An 18,154-nucleotide genomic window follows, 5' to 3' on the forward strand; every position below is an offset into this window, starting at 1 on the left:
ATGAAATACTTCGTAAAGGGTATCAACATCAGTAGGTATAGTTAACGCAACATGAGTTGAGGCGACAAGGCACATAGACAAATGGGCATATCTATTAGTGTATCTTATGAGAACTTTATTCGATAGAATTACGTTAATATTCATTGATTTAGGTTAACACTTTTATTTATTGCAAATAGAGACCCCGCGGGGTCGCGACTCTCAAAATGTCATTTCATAGATTAAAATTACGCTTCTAATCACGTCTTACACTAAAATTAATTTGACACTTAATAATAAATTACCCGCACTGATGGATGAATATTGTTTTTTGCAATAAAAAAGAAATTGAACAATTTTTGTCTAAAACGAACATTTTATTTTTAAAATGAAGTGTGCGTTCCCATACGCATGCGCTGTCAATAATACTATTACTAACTTATAAATGACAGATATTAAATGGAGCCACTATAATGATTATATTATAAAGCACTGATACAAATGTTTACAAATATAGAGAGGTGTCGGTATACATGGAGTATAAAAGTTCATTAAAATGATTTTACGTATCAACAAAATTCAACAGTGATGCAGAACATCGGGAAATTTGTTGTAACCAACTTGTTGTAATTTGCTGATCTTAATGACTCCCCGCGGGGCGAAATCCAGTATTTTGTCTACACACATTTGGACAAACTCGAAATATTTCGATTTCATGTATGAAAAGAAGTATAAATTCCATATAAAAACCCTAATTTTAAAAACGATTTGTGAAAAAAAATCGAGCAGTTTAAAATACGAGTACTCGTACTTTGACTAGTGAGTGAGTTTGACTCGTACGTGAGTTTGACTTGTGAGGAACGTAGCAATAAGAAAACGGACACCGCAAACTCCGGTGACAACTGTCATCAAGCGGAGGCGATTCGATTGGCAAACAAATGATTTTATGGATAAATAAAATTTAAGTCCATAAAATCATTTTTTCACTGCATAAGCAGTTATTTGTTTATAATATTTTATGTTTGTAGCAATATTTTTAAAAATCAGATATTTTTTTATTTGGACCAATCGACAGGTTATTTTTTAAATAAACTCTCATGTATTGGTAAATAGACAATTAATGAAAGATAACTGTACCAAGTTTGTTCAAATGAACATGAAATTACACATAAATAACAATATATAGGTACAAAGAGATACAAAAAATACTCTGAGAGACAAGACATTTCCCAATCAGTCACAGGTCACAGTTTATTGAAGTCAGCTTCTGTTGTAATATTCCTTCCGCTTCAACCCAGTCGTATCGGTTCTTCGACATAACCGCGAATTGGCTTTGATACGGCAAATACTAAACTTCTGCCTGGGAGTCAGCGAGCCGCTCTGAGATTCAAACGGCACGACGTTGGGTCGCTGGGTCGCTGGGTCGCTCGGTGGTCAGCGTCATTTCTAGTGAAACGGTGTTCAGTTCGGTTTGCTTGATACAGCAAATACTAAACTTCTGCCTGGGCGTCAGCGAGCCGCTCTGAGATGCAAACGGCACGACGTTGGGTTGCTGGGTCGCACGGTGGTCAGCGTCATTTCTAGTGAAACGGTGTTCAGTTCGGTTTGCTTGATACAGCAAATACTAAACTTCTGTCTGGGCGTCAGCGAGCCGCTCTGAGATGCAAACGACACGTCGCTGGGTCGCTGGGTCGCTGGGTCGCTCGGTGGTCGGCGTCATTTCTAGCGAAACGGTGTTCAGTTCGGATTCGGTTTTCTCCTCCTCGCATTTCACCTAGTGAAAGTGTCCCTGCTTCTTTTTTAAAAAAATTCTATGATAATCGGTCTTGAATGAATAGGATTTTTGTGCTATATTCTTCGCATTGAAACAGCATTTATATTACTAGCCAGTTTTTCATGTTTTTGTTAAGACTGTCCCTTTCATTTTCGGGGCAATTTTGAATTTCTATGTTAGCTTTTATTTCCTCTCACTCCGTTTTATCAACAAACAAAAAAATCCAACGTCTCTATTTTCTTCTCAAGGGCGTTGTTTTGATTGATAGGCAAATAAATAAACATTATCTATTGTTCGCTCATAATTATTTAATCGAATGCTTTTAAAATAGGAACTCGTATTTTCATTTGTCAGGTTGAAGATGATTTTAACAGATAGGATAATGAAACGGGAGAATGCCGGAAGAGTCTTAGCTTAGGCAAGTGAGATATCGTCAGCTGGTTCAGGTGATCGGATCGCTCTACGTCTACACGGTGCGCACCTAACATCGAACATTCCGTCTGTTTAAACATAATATCTTATTGTTTTCATTAATTCTTCCGTCTATTGAAATTAGTTAAGTAAATGTTTCCGTGAAAGTGTAATGTGGAATGTGGAATGGCTAAATCGTGTGCCCCGATTACAGTGAGATGTGAGAGAACAGGCTTATCTTCGATTGTCTATAAAGTAAAATCGACGAATATAATATACAGACTTTAAATTTGTATCCTGAATACATATTTTCGTATAGAAAATTAGATTTTGCTTTATGGACAGTTGAATATGACATTGTTAACTTCCCACTGTAATAGAAGCCGCGGTGACTAATGCTGATGACTGAAACGCTCGTTTCACGCATATATGGTTCTGGGTTCGATTCCCGGCGAGACCACAGTAACTTAGTATGTTTTTTCTTTAGCTCGGGTGTTCTATTGTAATCGGACCTCTCGTCCCGTTATGTGAGGTTCTACCGAATTAATTACGTTACCTTATTGGTATCAGGGGTCGGATAGTATCCGGAATACCGGACCTCGCTATGCGCACCACGCGGTGGACGTCCAGTAGCTCGGGCTCTCGGGAGTCGGGAGCGGGAGCGGGAGGCATCGCGGTATACGGCCCAGCCGACTTGCGGCGTCCGGGCTGATGAGGTGCCACGTGCCGCGCGCCGCGCAGAGGACAATATGCAGGTGTTATGCGGGCTCTATATACATAGACGGCATTTTGTTTTCACTTGGCAAATACCAGATTTACATGCTCACTACCCGCTACTACTACTACCTAGATACGACTGTGACTTCTTATGATTATGTACATACTCGTACTTATATGCTGACATGGGAGTGTTTCGAGAGTGAGTTTTATTTTTTACTACTACTACTACTACTACCATCACGCCATTTCCCCGTAGGGGTAGGCAGAGAGAATGGACCGCCACACACGTCTATCCTGGCATACACTCCTAGCCTCTTCCACATTCATACATCTTGTCATACATGCCCTTCGGTTCTGTCTGCTTTTGACATGACCAGACTTAAGATTACGTTTAGCAAAATGAGATCATAATATTATTGTTGGTCACTCGTTTGAAAATAAGATATTTTTGTTAACAACTGATATAGGTATTAATGACGATTGTAAATTTGGATAGTGTAGTAAGTCGAGCTTATAATAATGCGCCCTCTGGCTGATTTTGTAAGTCTTAAAGCTCGAAGCAAAGGACATCCGTCAGTTTTCCTTGCGACGATTTCCGTATCGAAAGTTTATCTGAGAATTTTCAAAAAAAGGTATTTATAAAAAAAAAAAATAGAATTAGCTTTAATCCAGTTTCTTTTTAGTAAAAAAGAAATAATAGCGTTCTTATAATTTACTCAAATATTAAAATTTTGGTGGCCATTTTCAACGAGTTGTAAATAACCCAGGACGGTCGACAAACGCCGCGATCGGTGAATCAATTTACCGCTAGATATTAAGGAGTGGATGGGGAAACGACGATGCTGAATTTCTTCATTTCTTAATTTCAAGAGAAAATAAACGACAGTAGACACGAAACAAGACAAATGTATCGTAATATCGGAATAAGTTCGTATCAAGTTCCGGGAAGAATGGAGCCGCGAAGGTGCTGTAAGTCATCATCTGGAATCTGGACAGTGTCGAGTCAGTCAGTTCTGGTGGCGACCCGCGACCCGCGACCCGCGACCCGCGACCCGCGACCCGCGACCCGCGACCCGCGACCCGCGACCCGCGACCGCCGCCTGTCTTCCTGCGGGTGCGGAACTGCGGTCTGCGGTGTGCCGAACGCAGAACGCAGTGCCGCAGGACGCAGTACGCACTACGCACCGACCGCGACCATCGGAGGTCGGAGGAGGCTCCTGACATTATCCCTCGCCGGCCGCGGCCCATTCCTTATCTATGCATGTTTAATCGCGATAATCGCATACACAGAGCGGTAATGCGACGCGACGAGACGCCTTATCTCGTTTTAAGTCCAGCTTAATTTATCCGAAGCGAAATTGTAGCCAAAGAATACGGTCAAGGGCGTTGTAAGGCGCGGCGCGGCGCGGCGCGGTGTTGGTATTATAATATTATCGCATTCATAATCGTAGTCATATTGCGGTTCTTCCCATTTCATCTTTAATATTCCGAACGGCCGCATTTGGGTATTTCTTAAATTTTCTGTCTGACTTTCTAATCGGAAGTTGGAGCTCGCCGAATGAGCCACCCTGACTCGTTTTTATTTGTCGAGATTTCGTTTGGCACCAACACAATGAGGAACTTCAGCCCTATGGGAAATTGGATACGATAAATGTTTTCTTGCACGCAGTCAAAATTGGAGCATAAAATTGTACCGCAAAGTTTCCTGAAAATGTACGAAAAATAACAAAAAATATTTTAATAAAAACGAACTACTTTAAATTACGTCACTGGTTCATATGAATCAGCCTATGATATGAGAGTTATGAAAGACTTCCGGTTTGCTTGCCGAGGATGGACCGATGGGAAGAAATGATCGAGAATAACCGGAAAAGAACCTCTGACGTCACACGCGGAGTTATTTCAGAAATACAAAATTTATTATAAAAATATAAGACGAGTGATACTTTAATCCAGCGGCGACCTTCATGGTGTAGTGGTCAAGACACTTGACTCATACACGAAAGGTTCCGGGTTCGATTCCCGGTGAGAACACAAATATTAAAATGTGATTTTTCTTAAGCCTGTGTTTTCTGTGATGTAATTCACCACCGTAATTGGGCCTCCTGGCCTGTTGTGGTGCTAAAAAAAATTTAAAAATCCACAAATTTGGAATATCCAGTGACCGGTTTCATCGCTTTCGCGACATCTTCGAGACTGGTATTTTTATTAATGAGTTTAATGTATTTAAACAAAACAGAGGTAAAGATAGATAATTCAAAATTATATGAAAATAAATTAAATAAAGTTATTTTTATCTTAAGGATCATTATAAAAAAAAAATGTGCAAACCATTTATTTGCAGTGTGCATTAATTTTTGAATTAAAAAAAAAAAGAATGTGTCTATCTGCTCCTTCCATGCTAATCCAAGACCTCAAATCTACTTTAAACTGTACCTGTAGTTCCTTGGTTAGAAGATTGAAGGATCTTGGACCAACATGTAAGGAGTGCCCCTGTGCGAACTTAGTTCTGAATCCTGGAACTAACAGTACACTATCAGATCTTATTACTAATACGATTTAAATTATTACTAAACGACCTATTACCTACTTACATTTCAAAGTCAAACATGTCGCGTTTTTCTAGTGACGTATTTTATAATAAAAAAAAAAATCAAATATGAAAGCATTTCTCCACAACATCCGATTGATCTTTAAAATACAATTAATTATTCTAAATCCATTTCATATATTTTTATTGGTATTCGTAGTATGTGATATTCATTTTTGCTCGTGAAGGGCTGTTGTTATGTTTCATATTATAATATACTTACACTATTTTGTATGTCTCTTTAAATTCAAGTTTTTGTTGATTACACTGAAAATTAATTTCTATAGTCCTCTTTCATGATCGGTATGCTCTTATAAATAACTATTACGCTCTCTTTAAATATATATTTATTGAAGTAGGTTTGTTCGTATCTTTTTCGGAAATTCAATGTGTTTTCTCTTTCTCTGTCCTCGTTTTGGACAGGTCTAATATCGGAATAATAAGCGTGCGTGCATCGGAAGATGTATGAATGTAAAGAAAACGAGAATATTTAATTATCGTCCAGCGCCTTCAAGGTGATTTTCATAAAAATGGCGCTATATAAATGATCCAGCTATACATATAGAAGTTCCGATCGGACTAACGATTTTCTTTATAGTTGCATCGCATTTTTATATAAATTAAACATCAAGACTTGACGATTTCACACCATCGCCATCGCCATCGCATTAACACTATGATACTACAGACAGTACAGACAGTACAGACCTTGAATTTCTCAGACCTCAGTTTTGTTGTTGTCATTTCTAAGAATAAACTCCGAAACTTTACTGTCGGGATCATCACCACCGGAGCCTGGGATCGATGGAGACGTACCTACTCGTATTATATCAGTTCTCATCTCGTATAATAATCTCCATCTTCCTGGAGAATGATATCCCCCGAGATGAATTAAATCTCGGCAGGTTATAAATAAACACCGAAACTTCACTATCGGGATTAGCACCACCCGAGCCTGAGATCGACCGGACGTTTTTATCCGTTCTCATCTTTACCTTTGTTGAGATATCTATCTTCCTGGAGAATAATATCCATAAATATGCATTTAGAAAAACACCTTATCCCACTTTTACAAAATCATCTACATCTATATGATCTATACATTAACACAGTAGGAAAAGCCGACTGAATATAGATGATCCACGTTTTAATAGATAAATTATTTTTCTTAGAAAGTGTTTCAGTTAAGGAGGTACCACGCTGTATTATGAAGAGTAAAGTAATATTATCTGGTCCAGCTTATTTATCCGCATCAGCAAATTAGTACAGTCAATATCACGCAGCTCAGAATCGGTCACTGAACTATATATGTACATTGCCAAAGTAGTCATCAAATCAACAACATCCTTAGGCGCATCGGCTATTCTTCGGTTGCAGTACATAGAAGATGGAACTCCAGTAATATACTTAAATTTCACAGCCTATAGTTATTCTGTGTCCGGCCCCAGGTAGAGCATAATATAGTATTCAGTTATCCACAAAGTCTCTCCAGGCACTTCTGATAGCGGCAAACCCCCGAGCTTCCTTCCAAGTAAGTTCTGCATTTCGTAATTCAGATTTTACTATGTAGCTGACGAACTGTCAGCCGAGTGCATTGAAGACTGCGAGAACCTGATGGCTCGTATGGCACAGCTCGTCGTGTTGCCTCCGCTTGATCATAGTTTTATGACATTACAAAGAATAAGTACTTTGGTGGACTTATTGCTAAAAGCAATATCTTGCAGCCAACCAAAAAACAGACTGGTCAAAAGAAGGGTTGGTCAAAAATGTTGTACTAAAAAACCATAAATATATATTAAAAGATACATACATAAAATAAAAAAAACCTAATTAATTAAAACTAACAGCGATTTTTTTAATTAGGAGATATGGCTTGCACATTTTAGCTTTTATTTAAAAAACATCATGTTATACTTACATATTAAATGGAATGTGGAATCAGATAATTAGTGAAGGAGAGAGAAAAGGAACCAAGGAAAGAAAAAGGGATAAAAATATACATTAATAATAAACACAGTAAAATTCAGAGAGTTCAGGATTCTGGGGATATTTATTTATTTATTTATTATTTCACGTTTTACATAAAACTTTTTTTAAATAAATAATAATGTTTCCGTGCGTTTTTTGAAAGTGGCTAGAGAGTGTCTATCTTTTGTATGAAGAGGTAGCTCATTTCAAAGTCTAGCAGCTTGAACGGAAAAGAAATGGCTAAAAAATGATGTGCTATGTCGAGGAATGGAAAATGTTCTCTCCTGAAAAGAACGAAGCTAAAGACCATGATCAGAAAGGTAAATTAAATTCTCAGCAAGATATTTTGGAGCGCAAGTGTTGTGAAGAATATTATAAAGAAGTGAGAGAGATTGAAAGTTTATGCGCTAGTAAAAATGAAGCCGCTCGAGTTCAGAGCGAAAGGGTGATACATGGTCATACTTTTTGAGCTTGAAAATAAAGCGGATGCATTAATTCTGCAAACGCTCCAGACAATCTATGAGTTCTGTCTTGGCGTCAAGATAGCATAGCACAGAGAAGACAATATAATAGATTGGGACAGATTTTTTTTGGTTGTGGTTGGAAGAAAGTTCTGCAATCTTTTCAGTAAATGGAAGGGGCGATAAAACTTCTTTCCAACCTCAGTAATCTGTTCTTGCCACGTTAAGTGTTAGTTCATAATAATACCAAGATTTTAAACTGTTTTTGTGAAAGGAATCCCATTTTGGTCGATCACTAAGGTAGAAAAAATTAGAAATTTAGAAAGGAGATTTGTCTATAGGCACCAATTATAATCGCCTGGGATTTTTTCGGATTAATCAGTCAGCCATTATCTTTGGACCTACAAGAAACCGAATTTAAATCAGAGTTTAACGTTTTAATAGCGTTACTGATATTTTCTAAACCAATGTGCAAGTAAATCTGAAGATCATTGGCAAAGAGATGAAACGTACCGTCTAAATGTGAAGATATTGAATTAATGAAAATGGAGGATAGAAGTGGAGACAGTACACTACCTTGAGGAACTCCTGTGTTAAGGTGATTAAATTTAAATGCCTTGTTTGCCAGTATCACGCTCTAACTTCTCCCATTTAAGAAAGAGGAAAAGCATTTTAAGACTGGAAGTGAAAAAATTAGAGAACCGAGACGTGCAAGAAGGATATCAAAATCAACAAAATTAAAAGCGCTGCTGAAATCTGATAGAGTTTGAGAGAAATCGTGACTTTCTTATCATTCATGGCCTGTTTAATATTGTCTGTTAATTTTGTAAGAACAGTCGTAGTGCTGTGATCTGAATGGAAGCCAAATTGGTAAGGATCAAATAAGTTGTTAGTTTAATACACATTTATTTGATTGAAAACTACTCTTTCTGTTACTTTAGAACGGAAAGGAAGAATGGAGATCGGATGAAGTTCTGTCACTTATGTGGGTAAAGGAATTTTTGGCAGTGGGATGACATAGCCATTTTCCATTTTGACGAGATGGATTATGAAGTCAAACAGTAATTGATGATGTGAGTAATAACGGATAGAATAGAGTCAATGATCAAGGTAACCCATATGAATACTAATTCCATCAATATCCACAAGAATTTGACTTTATAGAAAGAAGAACTTCGTTTATTTCTGTTTCCATGACACAAATAAAATATTTTTTTCATTTGTGCCACGGTTGACAATCAAGTAGCGGGAGAGATTCTATTTGAGGTAAGGTGGTAGATTTAAAAAGGCCATTAAGCTGGATAAGAGGTTTGGAAAAATGACTATTAAGCGCATTTAAATCAATAGAAGTGTCTGAAGAATCTTTAGATTTAAAAAATTCTAGTAGCTTTAAAAACTTCTAGGATTTTTAAGGACCAGCGTTAATGAAGGATTCATAAAATAATCTACGTTTGGCATAATGACACATCTGATTACACATATCTATTTCTCAGGGCCCTGTAGGTTTTCCAATGGCAGGTTGATGTTTTGCCTTGTTATGAGCTCTATCTCGTTTTCGCATGAAAATAGCTATATCTATACCAAGGTGTTGGAGGGTGTTTAGTATGCACTTTTTTTATCGTTGCATGCAGATCATATAACGATAGCAATTTTTGATTCAGAAAATCAACCTTAGAATCTCTGTCAACCATAGTGAAAAGGATCTCCCATTTTATGTTTTTATCTTCAGAGACAAATTGCTCTTCATCCATGTTCCGAAAATTCCTCCTAAAGATTTTTTTTTCTCACAGGTAGTATCTAACTGATAGGAAAGGAATATAAGATCATGATGAGAGAAATCACTATCAGTAAGTTGACCATGAGAATTTACCACATCTGATCAGGATGTAATCAATAGATTCAAAGTGTCTTAGTAGAATTACTAAAGTCGGTGGGTTTGAGAGGTAAGTAAGATTAGTTGAAAGGTTCAATTATATGTCTGAGTTAATTAGCTCTATGGGTAGGCAAGAGCAGACAAGTATTAAAATTACACATGATAATGCAGTGTTCGTGTAAGGGAATTAAGTCCGTCAAGGTTGATTCAAAAGTATTAAACTAGTTTTTTTGTTGAGTGGCAATAATCCAGGCCCAGCAAAAGTTTTGAGAATTTGAAATGAACATCAAGGAAAATAAATTATGGATTATGAGAGGAGTTTTGTGATTGGGAGATGATAGAAAACGAAATATCTGTCCGAAGGTAAATTGCAACTCCCCCACCTCTTCTTTCTGTTCTGTCGTTACAAATGAGAAAATAAATATGGTTTTTACCATGTTTCGCTCAATACGTAAGGGCAACTCGACGAAAGTAAAAAGAAACTCAGAACAATACGAAGGAAGACTTTAAGTATTTATGTGACATATGACACATATGAAAGTTTCTGCATTAAGTTGGTAATGTAATGGGGGGCGGCAGATGGTAGCGCCTGAAGCAGAAGAGACTGAAACATTAAGGTATATAATGAGCATGAAAATATATATGGTAATATAATGAGCTTGGCGAGGAGTATGGAATTGAGTGAAAGGAATCATCATTAGATAGAGAATAGTTCGTAAAGAAATGAGATAAGCAGTATTTGAACGCAATAAAGAAAGTATAATAAAAAAAAAGACAAATGTATTTATACAAATTGCGCAAAAGGTACCCTCAAAGTAACTTATAAAAGAAGAATAATATATGTAAAGAAGAGAAAATGAAGCTTATAATAACATATATCCAATAAAGTGACCACTGATTAATGGGAATTTATGAGACAAGATGAGATTAAAATTGTTGCTAGAGGCAAAATAAGACAACAGACACCAACTGTGTCCATCTGTTTGGTTATTTTTCATTTAATTATTTCCTTATTATTATTACTAGCATTATCTTGATCATTTGCCTAGCTTGAAACGGGGTCAGTAACCTTGTAAGTTGGGAAAAGTTTTTAACAAAAAATGTAAAGATGATAAAATGTACAAATAAAATAATAAAAAAATGTTACATGAAGGTAAGATGATCAATCTTACGGTTAAGGTGCCAGTCCAGGGAAATATTCTAGTGTAAAAACACCTTTTTAAAATAAATATTTCACGAAAACCATGCCAGGAATCGAACCCGAGACCTCTTGGATGGTAGGAAAAGGCACTGACCATTACATCGTGAGGCGAGCGACCACCTCCACAATCCACCTATTTACACATTCCTAATAAACTAAAAGTCGAACCACCACTTTCCTAGATTTATTTTGAGATACCTATTCTCAAATCTCAATAGCCTGCTGTTGCATCTGTAGCGAAGGAACTTATGCCTACATTATGTCTGTTTACGTTTATGGTCATGAAATGGTCCCAAAATAAGTTCTTTGATAGCAACTAATTAAAACGATTTATTTATTGCCAGCAGGGGAGAAGAAAATGATATTTATTATTTATTTATTTTATTTATTTATATATACCCTCAATGGGCATCTTTAAGGACATATTTATACATAGAAAATTATTATAAAGAAAATAAAAAAGACTCAATGGAAAAGAATTGAGATTGGTCTATAGTTAGTGACGTCCGATTTGTTTCCAGATTATTTATAGATAGGTGTAATAAACGATGATTTCCAAGCTACTGGAAACTCACCAGATTAAGGCGCCATATTGAAAATTAATTAGTGAAATAACAAATCTTAATGAATATTTCGTGAATACAATCAGGACCAGTATTTGTTTTACATTTGAGTTTATTTTAATTATATATTTATTATATAGAGGTTTGTTTTTTTTTTAACATCTCGTTTCATAACGTTCAAATGCGTTCAACCATTTTTTCCGCATTTTTCATTAGGTACTAGGAATGGCCAAAAAAGCTTTATTTGGCGTCTTCACCGTAGTGTTTGTGCACATCGGAACTAAACAGTACTTGTATCTTATAACTAAAGACATTTTATGAGCGTTAATTAGTTAAAACAGTGGAAAACAACCGATTACAACAAAAACAACACGTAGGCTATACAAATTTGTATGAATTTGTTTGAACGGTCAGTCAGATTCGTAACGCGTGACGTCACAAGCTCATTCGGCATCCGAATGGTCGTTTTGGCGCGAATTCAAAGTATACGTTTTTAAACCGCCCTGAAAAATTAACGCGTGGACATAAAAAAAAAAGTACAGTTCCCATCGTCATTTTTTTCTCAATTTTTTTGCAAAATAAAAAGAAAACGTGATAATACCCTATTGTAGCTTTTTAAGTAATAAATGTTTCCTAAATAAAAAATATAATTTTAAAAATAATACATTTCAGATGGATATCTATCATCACGCAAGATGTCTCCGCTCGCAGATAGTGCTCAGAAATGTTCCCCCGGGGATGTGAGTACCCAACCCGTCCAACCTGGCCAACCTGGCCAGCCTGATGGTACTCCTCATTCTGCGCAGTCTGCTCAGCCTTCTCAGCGTGCCGAGCCGGACGGTTCCGCCCATTCCGTCCAGTCTGCTCAGCCCGACGGTTCCGCTCATTCTGTCAAGTCTGATCTGCCCGACATTGCTGATCGTTCGATCCAGTCTGCCCAGCCTGACCGGCCTGCTCGATCCGCCCAGCCTAATAGTGCAACCTATTCTGTCCAGTTTGATCGGCCCGGTCAAGAAGATATACTCGTTGCCGGTCATAATCTGCCACGGGCAGTGAGAAACACGGAAGGTGCCTCAGGTCCCTTTGATTTTAAGAACACCGACGTGGCGAACGCTTTCCCAACAGCCAATAACAATATGGTTGATTTTTATTTGGATAACAATCAATGTAGTAGTATAAGCATAAATGAATTTCGCGATACAATAGGCTTTTGCAAAGTAAGGTTCAGTTGCGCGGGTGAATCGCCATTCGAAAATATCGACACGGATGAATTGTATTCGATTAAATACAAACCGCCGGAAATTTCAACTGTTATATCGATAGAGTCGCTAGAAGGGAAAATTCCTATCGAACGATCGTTTATCTCTCTGAATAGTGAAATCATGAAAATTTTGACAGATTTAGATACCGTTTTAGACATGTCTTCATTAGAAGAGCCTAATGAAATCGATAAAACGAACAAAGAAATACCAGCGATATCCTCCACTAGTTCACCAGCTTACAGCGAAGTAATAAACACAAGAGACAATACGAATTCGACTCTCGGAAATGAAATAGTGAAAGCCGATTTTCCAGAAGTAAATGGCAATGTGAATGACACAAAAAAGGATTTTTCAGATATTAAAGAAGATTTATTAGATGTAAGAAATGATTCGATGACTGCCGATATAGAGAATTACGAATATGACGAGAGGACAGGTGTGGGGACCAATTACACGTTAGGTGACAGTGATGTGAACGGAAGTTTATCTGAAGATAATACCATTTCGTCTTTAGAAATGGTTTCCACATATGAAGCGGAAACAGATCCGAGTGTTCCTGAAAATTTTATAGAAATACGAATAGAAGACTGTAAGTTTGGGCCGATTTTGGGCGAATCCTTGTCCGCGAGAGCCGACAGGAGGGCTTCCATGAGGCTCCTGCAGCCACTGCGAGAAGCTAGTGCTCCGCCTCTGTCGGCGCCCCCCTCGCCGGAACTATCCTTGTCCGCGCAGCTGTTCCTGCAGAGCCAACAGCCGGGTCGAGCGCTGCGCCCCCATAGCGCGGGCGGCGCCCCGCGGGTGCGCGGTCGCCGCGCGGCGGAGCTTCCGCGGCGCTGTGCCTCCCTGCGCGCCCTCACCGCCCCAGCCCCACCGGCACTTCTCGTAGAGGGCGACAGGTAATTTTAGTGCATGAATTTTGATTAAGTTTATTTTAGATTTAAATGACTTCAATAATATTTGTGTAAATGCCAATAAATTTAATTATTATTTACATTGCGAAAATAACTTATTCGTATCCTAAATAACATTACACATATGTACGTATATTATTATTACAATTATTTTAGATAACTTATATAGCGCCAACATTTATGAATATTTATTTTAATTTGTATTATGGACAACTAATCGCTAAACGCATCCGAGATCCTAATTAAACGATCCTCTCAACTGATTTCATAAGACCACGAGGACTGATCCATTAGTAGGGCTGATATAATAAGGCCAAAAGGACAGGTCTATTAAGATCGCCCCGAGTGCCGAATTTAGTATCATGTTACAGTCGGTGGCAGCTGACTATAATTATTTAAAATGACAGATTTTTCAATTTTAATCGCTTAATGTCTGATCTTTTCTCTATTCCTAGCATTAAAACGAATTACTCTAAACATTCTACTACCCCTCGTATATGTGAAACATTTAAATTAATTGATTAGTCTAGGTGTATTTAACACTCCATATAATAGGCACGGAAAAGGACTAACACTCTCAAAGTCAATTCGGAGTAACAGAGAAAATTGTCTTTTTTTTTGCTCTTTATGTTTCGTCACCAAATCAAATGCAATTTTCCACCCCCACTTTTCTCTATTCCGCCTCCACCGCTCTTCATCACTTTCCTTCTTTTCCCTTCCCACTATCTCCTTGATTTTCCCCATTTCTTTTATTTTAATTTGTATCAAGACCTTGTTTCAATGGCTTATCATTCTATTTTTATATTGTTTAAACTGTACACCGTCGCCGTCGCCGTCGCCGTCGGTCGATTTATTTGACTAAAATTAGTAAGTACGAATATGATATGATAATTAGATGGCAGGCCTTACTATGTACTCTCTTTTTCGTCATTAGTCTCGAAGCATAAAATTTTAACCCGTACGTAGTATGTATAGGCAACGCAGCCTAAGTTCCTAAGTAAATCCGGCTGTGGTCCTGTGGCTGGTGTCTTGGACTCACGGACCGAAGATCTGTGGTTCGAATCCTACTCTACCTCAACTTGATTCCCATTTTCTAATAGTGAGTTATTTACAACTCGTTGAAAATGGCCCTCAAAATTAAATATTTGGGTAAATCATAAGAACGCAAACATTTATTTTTATTTAAAAAAGGAAACAAAAGTTGAGGCGATCACTGTACCCACACAAGTATACATATTGAATAAATAGTGCTTCTTTTCTCTCCATATTATATTTTATTTCTTGAATATTATTTACTATCATTTTCTTTTATTTGAAATAAACGGCACAAAGGCCATTTACAAAAAAAAGTAAGCGCACTAAATTTTTAATGTGTTTATTTATTTAGTTCAGAAGTATTCATGTTTAGGTACATACCTAAACTAAACTAAATAGTTTAATCAAATCACTTTTTCACGATTTTTTAAAACCAATAGTTACAGTAAATATTTTTTTTTTTCGAAATTAAAATATATTCTAAGTACACAGTTGTGTGTTATTTCAAATTCTTCGCAAGGATTAGGATTATTACCATAATGTTTGCCTCGTTATCAAAATCTAATAATACTGAATAGGTGAGAAAACCTTAAATTAACATTCGGCGCATGCGTCTAGTAATTAAAAATTAGTGTTATTACGCTGCTATTTTTATATGTACTATCGATGTATAATATTATTTATTAATTTGATAGACACATCTTTCGCCCAGTTCATTAGTAATATAATAATGTCGGACAAACAAACTAACCGCGAGGCCGACTGATTTCCGATCGATTACCTTTTACAGGGTTTTTACCTGAAAGTAGCCAGAAATAAATAAAAGAAACAATACAAAAAAAACAAATTTGTACGTAGGCGACCGGTGCGCGGTGCGCGGTGCGCGGTGCACAATCGGTCTCTGATGATAATATGTAGTAGAAGTTATGTTTCAGTCTCTCTATATATTTTTTTATTTGGCCATAGCTGTTTTTTTTTCATCACAACCGGTTTGTGACCGAAGATTTTAGATGTACCTACGTATGATTGGATTACTTTGATTGGAACGTTGCCGTTGCCGTTAATTTTTAGTCTGTTGATATTTAGACTACACTTAAGGCTGATTCTCTTTAAATCTTAATCTTCAATAAAAGTATCGTCGTCGTTCAGGCAAAAGTCACTAACTCTAAAAATTAGAGTTTTGAGATATGCCATTCGAAGCGTACAATTATGTTCTTTAAGAAGCAATCACCACCGAGGTTTCTTAGTTAGAAAAAAGTTGCGTCAATCTAAATTATTTGTTTTTTACTATATTATAAACGATAAAAAAAATATGCTAAAAAATATTTTTGTTTAAAGAAAAATATATAAATAAATAGCTCACATTGTCCAGATTATACACAAGCAAAACTCTCGTAACCTTACCCCATTAAAAACCTTCCAGATATTTTTTAATGTATAAGAAAGAAAAAGTTACCAATGAAAATCATAAAAAAAACATTATTGAATATTTTTATTTCATTTGGGATATCAACAGTTCTACATACATATTTATAGTAAACTAACAGATAAAGTGTATAAACTCAGAACTAATAACAGATTTTCACAAAGTATACAAAGTTAGCAAAGAAAATATATTACATATTAAATAAATATATATAAAAATGTTATTTTCATGTACTCGTAAATATTTTTCAATAATCAAAGATTTTTAAATATTTTTTTTAAGAACAGTAAGTTATTGTAAATTGGGCGGGATTGGACAAGGATGCTTGAAGAGAGGATAAGGAGGGGAAGGTAGATGTATATATTTATTATTATAATGTCTGCTAAGTTACATAATGCATTTTAAGTGTAAATTTTATATCCGACAGAATGATGTTTGTGTAATCTATATCTTTAAATTTTGTATTGTGCACTGAAAAAGTCCTACGAAAAAAATCATTTTTAACATGCGATGTTTTACTTATTGGTACATATATGATTTAATATATTGTTATGTTGTATTTATAAAACCTTAAAAACACAAAATTCTGATTTTTCCTAGGTTTCCAAACTTTTAAATTACGATTTCTCAAAATGATGTATTTTTGGGTTCGCGACTTTTGCCCGAACGGCGGCGATATGTTCTCTTATTGCCACAAGCGTCGAGTCTTCAGCGTATCGGAGGCAAGCACTTTTCTTCTAACCAATAGTTATACCATCAGAGTGCACGGGTAAAGCGAGTCCGCAAAATACGTATTTGTTAAATATCAAGGATAATAAATTATCGTAAAAAAAGCGTTTTGCTTCGCACGTCCGAGGGCGCGGGCGGCCAATGTCAGTATACCCTATTCACGGAAAATGGACATCTCGACATATTTCATTCGTATTTCAATAGACACGTCATGTTTGACAACCCCGCAAATGCAGATTCGATATCTATACGTTACGTAGGGACCGTCGATGTATACAAGCGCGAACTACGAGCCCGCGGCGTGATAACTGTCGGCCATTATTAATTACTGTCCTGGGTCGATTATTTTCAAGTCATCCACATTAAGAAACTAGATATTTTATGTTTTACGCAAAATAAAGATATTTTGTCCAAATTCTAATAAAAATGTACAGAAAATAGTGTGTATGCGCTGTGAGTATGCAGGTACAGTATGTTCACTGTCACAGACGTATAGACGTTGTGACGTTGCTCAGTTAAGATTCAATAAAAATTAGCGCATCGATATTTAAGAATGCATATATTGCAGTGTTTCCCACGGTGGGGCATAACGCCTCAGAGGTGGGGCACCGCGCTTCAGAGATGAGACACGTCGGCATTCCACAAATAATGGGGAATACTCATCGGTCATACAAAAAAATGCCTGAGATGTACAAAATTGAAATATACGCTAAATTGTACTTAAAATAGAATGAAACCCGTTACAATTTCAATATTATCTGAAAACACAGAAACTGTACAGGATGTAGGAATAATGGCATGGATTTTCGAAGAAACTAACGCAAAATATTCTAATATTACTTTGCATGCCAGAAAATTGTTATTACCCTTTCCCTCATCTTACTTGGTGGAATGTAGTTTTAGCGCCATAAGCGATTTACTCATTAAAAAACGAAATCGATTGGATATAACTAATAGAGGTTGAAATTAACTAAGACTGAAATTAACTAAGTTAGATCCGGACATCAATTTTTTTTGTAGCAATCGTAACTGAATTTAATCATGAATTAGGCGTCAAGATATGTGTGTGTTTGTACTCAATTTCAATTGTCACTCGTCTTTTATTATTGTTTTCATTTTTATTTTATTCTACTTAATTACATTTTTGTGGTTTGTAATCATCTCAGTTATAATTTATGCATTAGAATAGGTTTAATTTAATTTCATTAGGGGTTCACATGTTTACAAACATATTACAAGATGATTTGAAAA

General features: G+C 36.5%; 1 protein-coding gene across 1 annotated transcript in view; it reads left to right on the forward strand.

The window, feature by feature from the left end:
- The window catches only part of LOC148279293 (sodium-dependent transporter bedraggled-like), a 61,110-nt gene that overhangs the window by 1,077 nt on the left and 41,879 nt on the right, over nt 1–18,154 (forward strand). Inside the window, exon 2 of the mRNA XM_088230184.1 lies at nt 12,213–13,698. Within this exon, the coding sequence (XP_088086310.1) occupies nt 12,236–13,698 (1,463 nt within the window). The 5' untranslated portion in view covers nt 12,213–12,235. The remainder of the gene's footprint in view (nt 1–12,212; nt 13,699–18,154) is intronic.

The sequence above is a fragment of the Micrasema longulum genome, unplaced genomic scaffold (assembly GCF_059751315.1).
Source record: "Micrasema longulum isolate JH-2025_06_02 unplaced genomic scaffold, ASM5975131v1 h1tg000739l, whole genome shotgun sequence".
NCBI lineage: Eukaryota > Metazoa > Arthropoda > Insecta > Trichoptera > Brachycentridae > Micrasema > Micrasema longulum.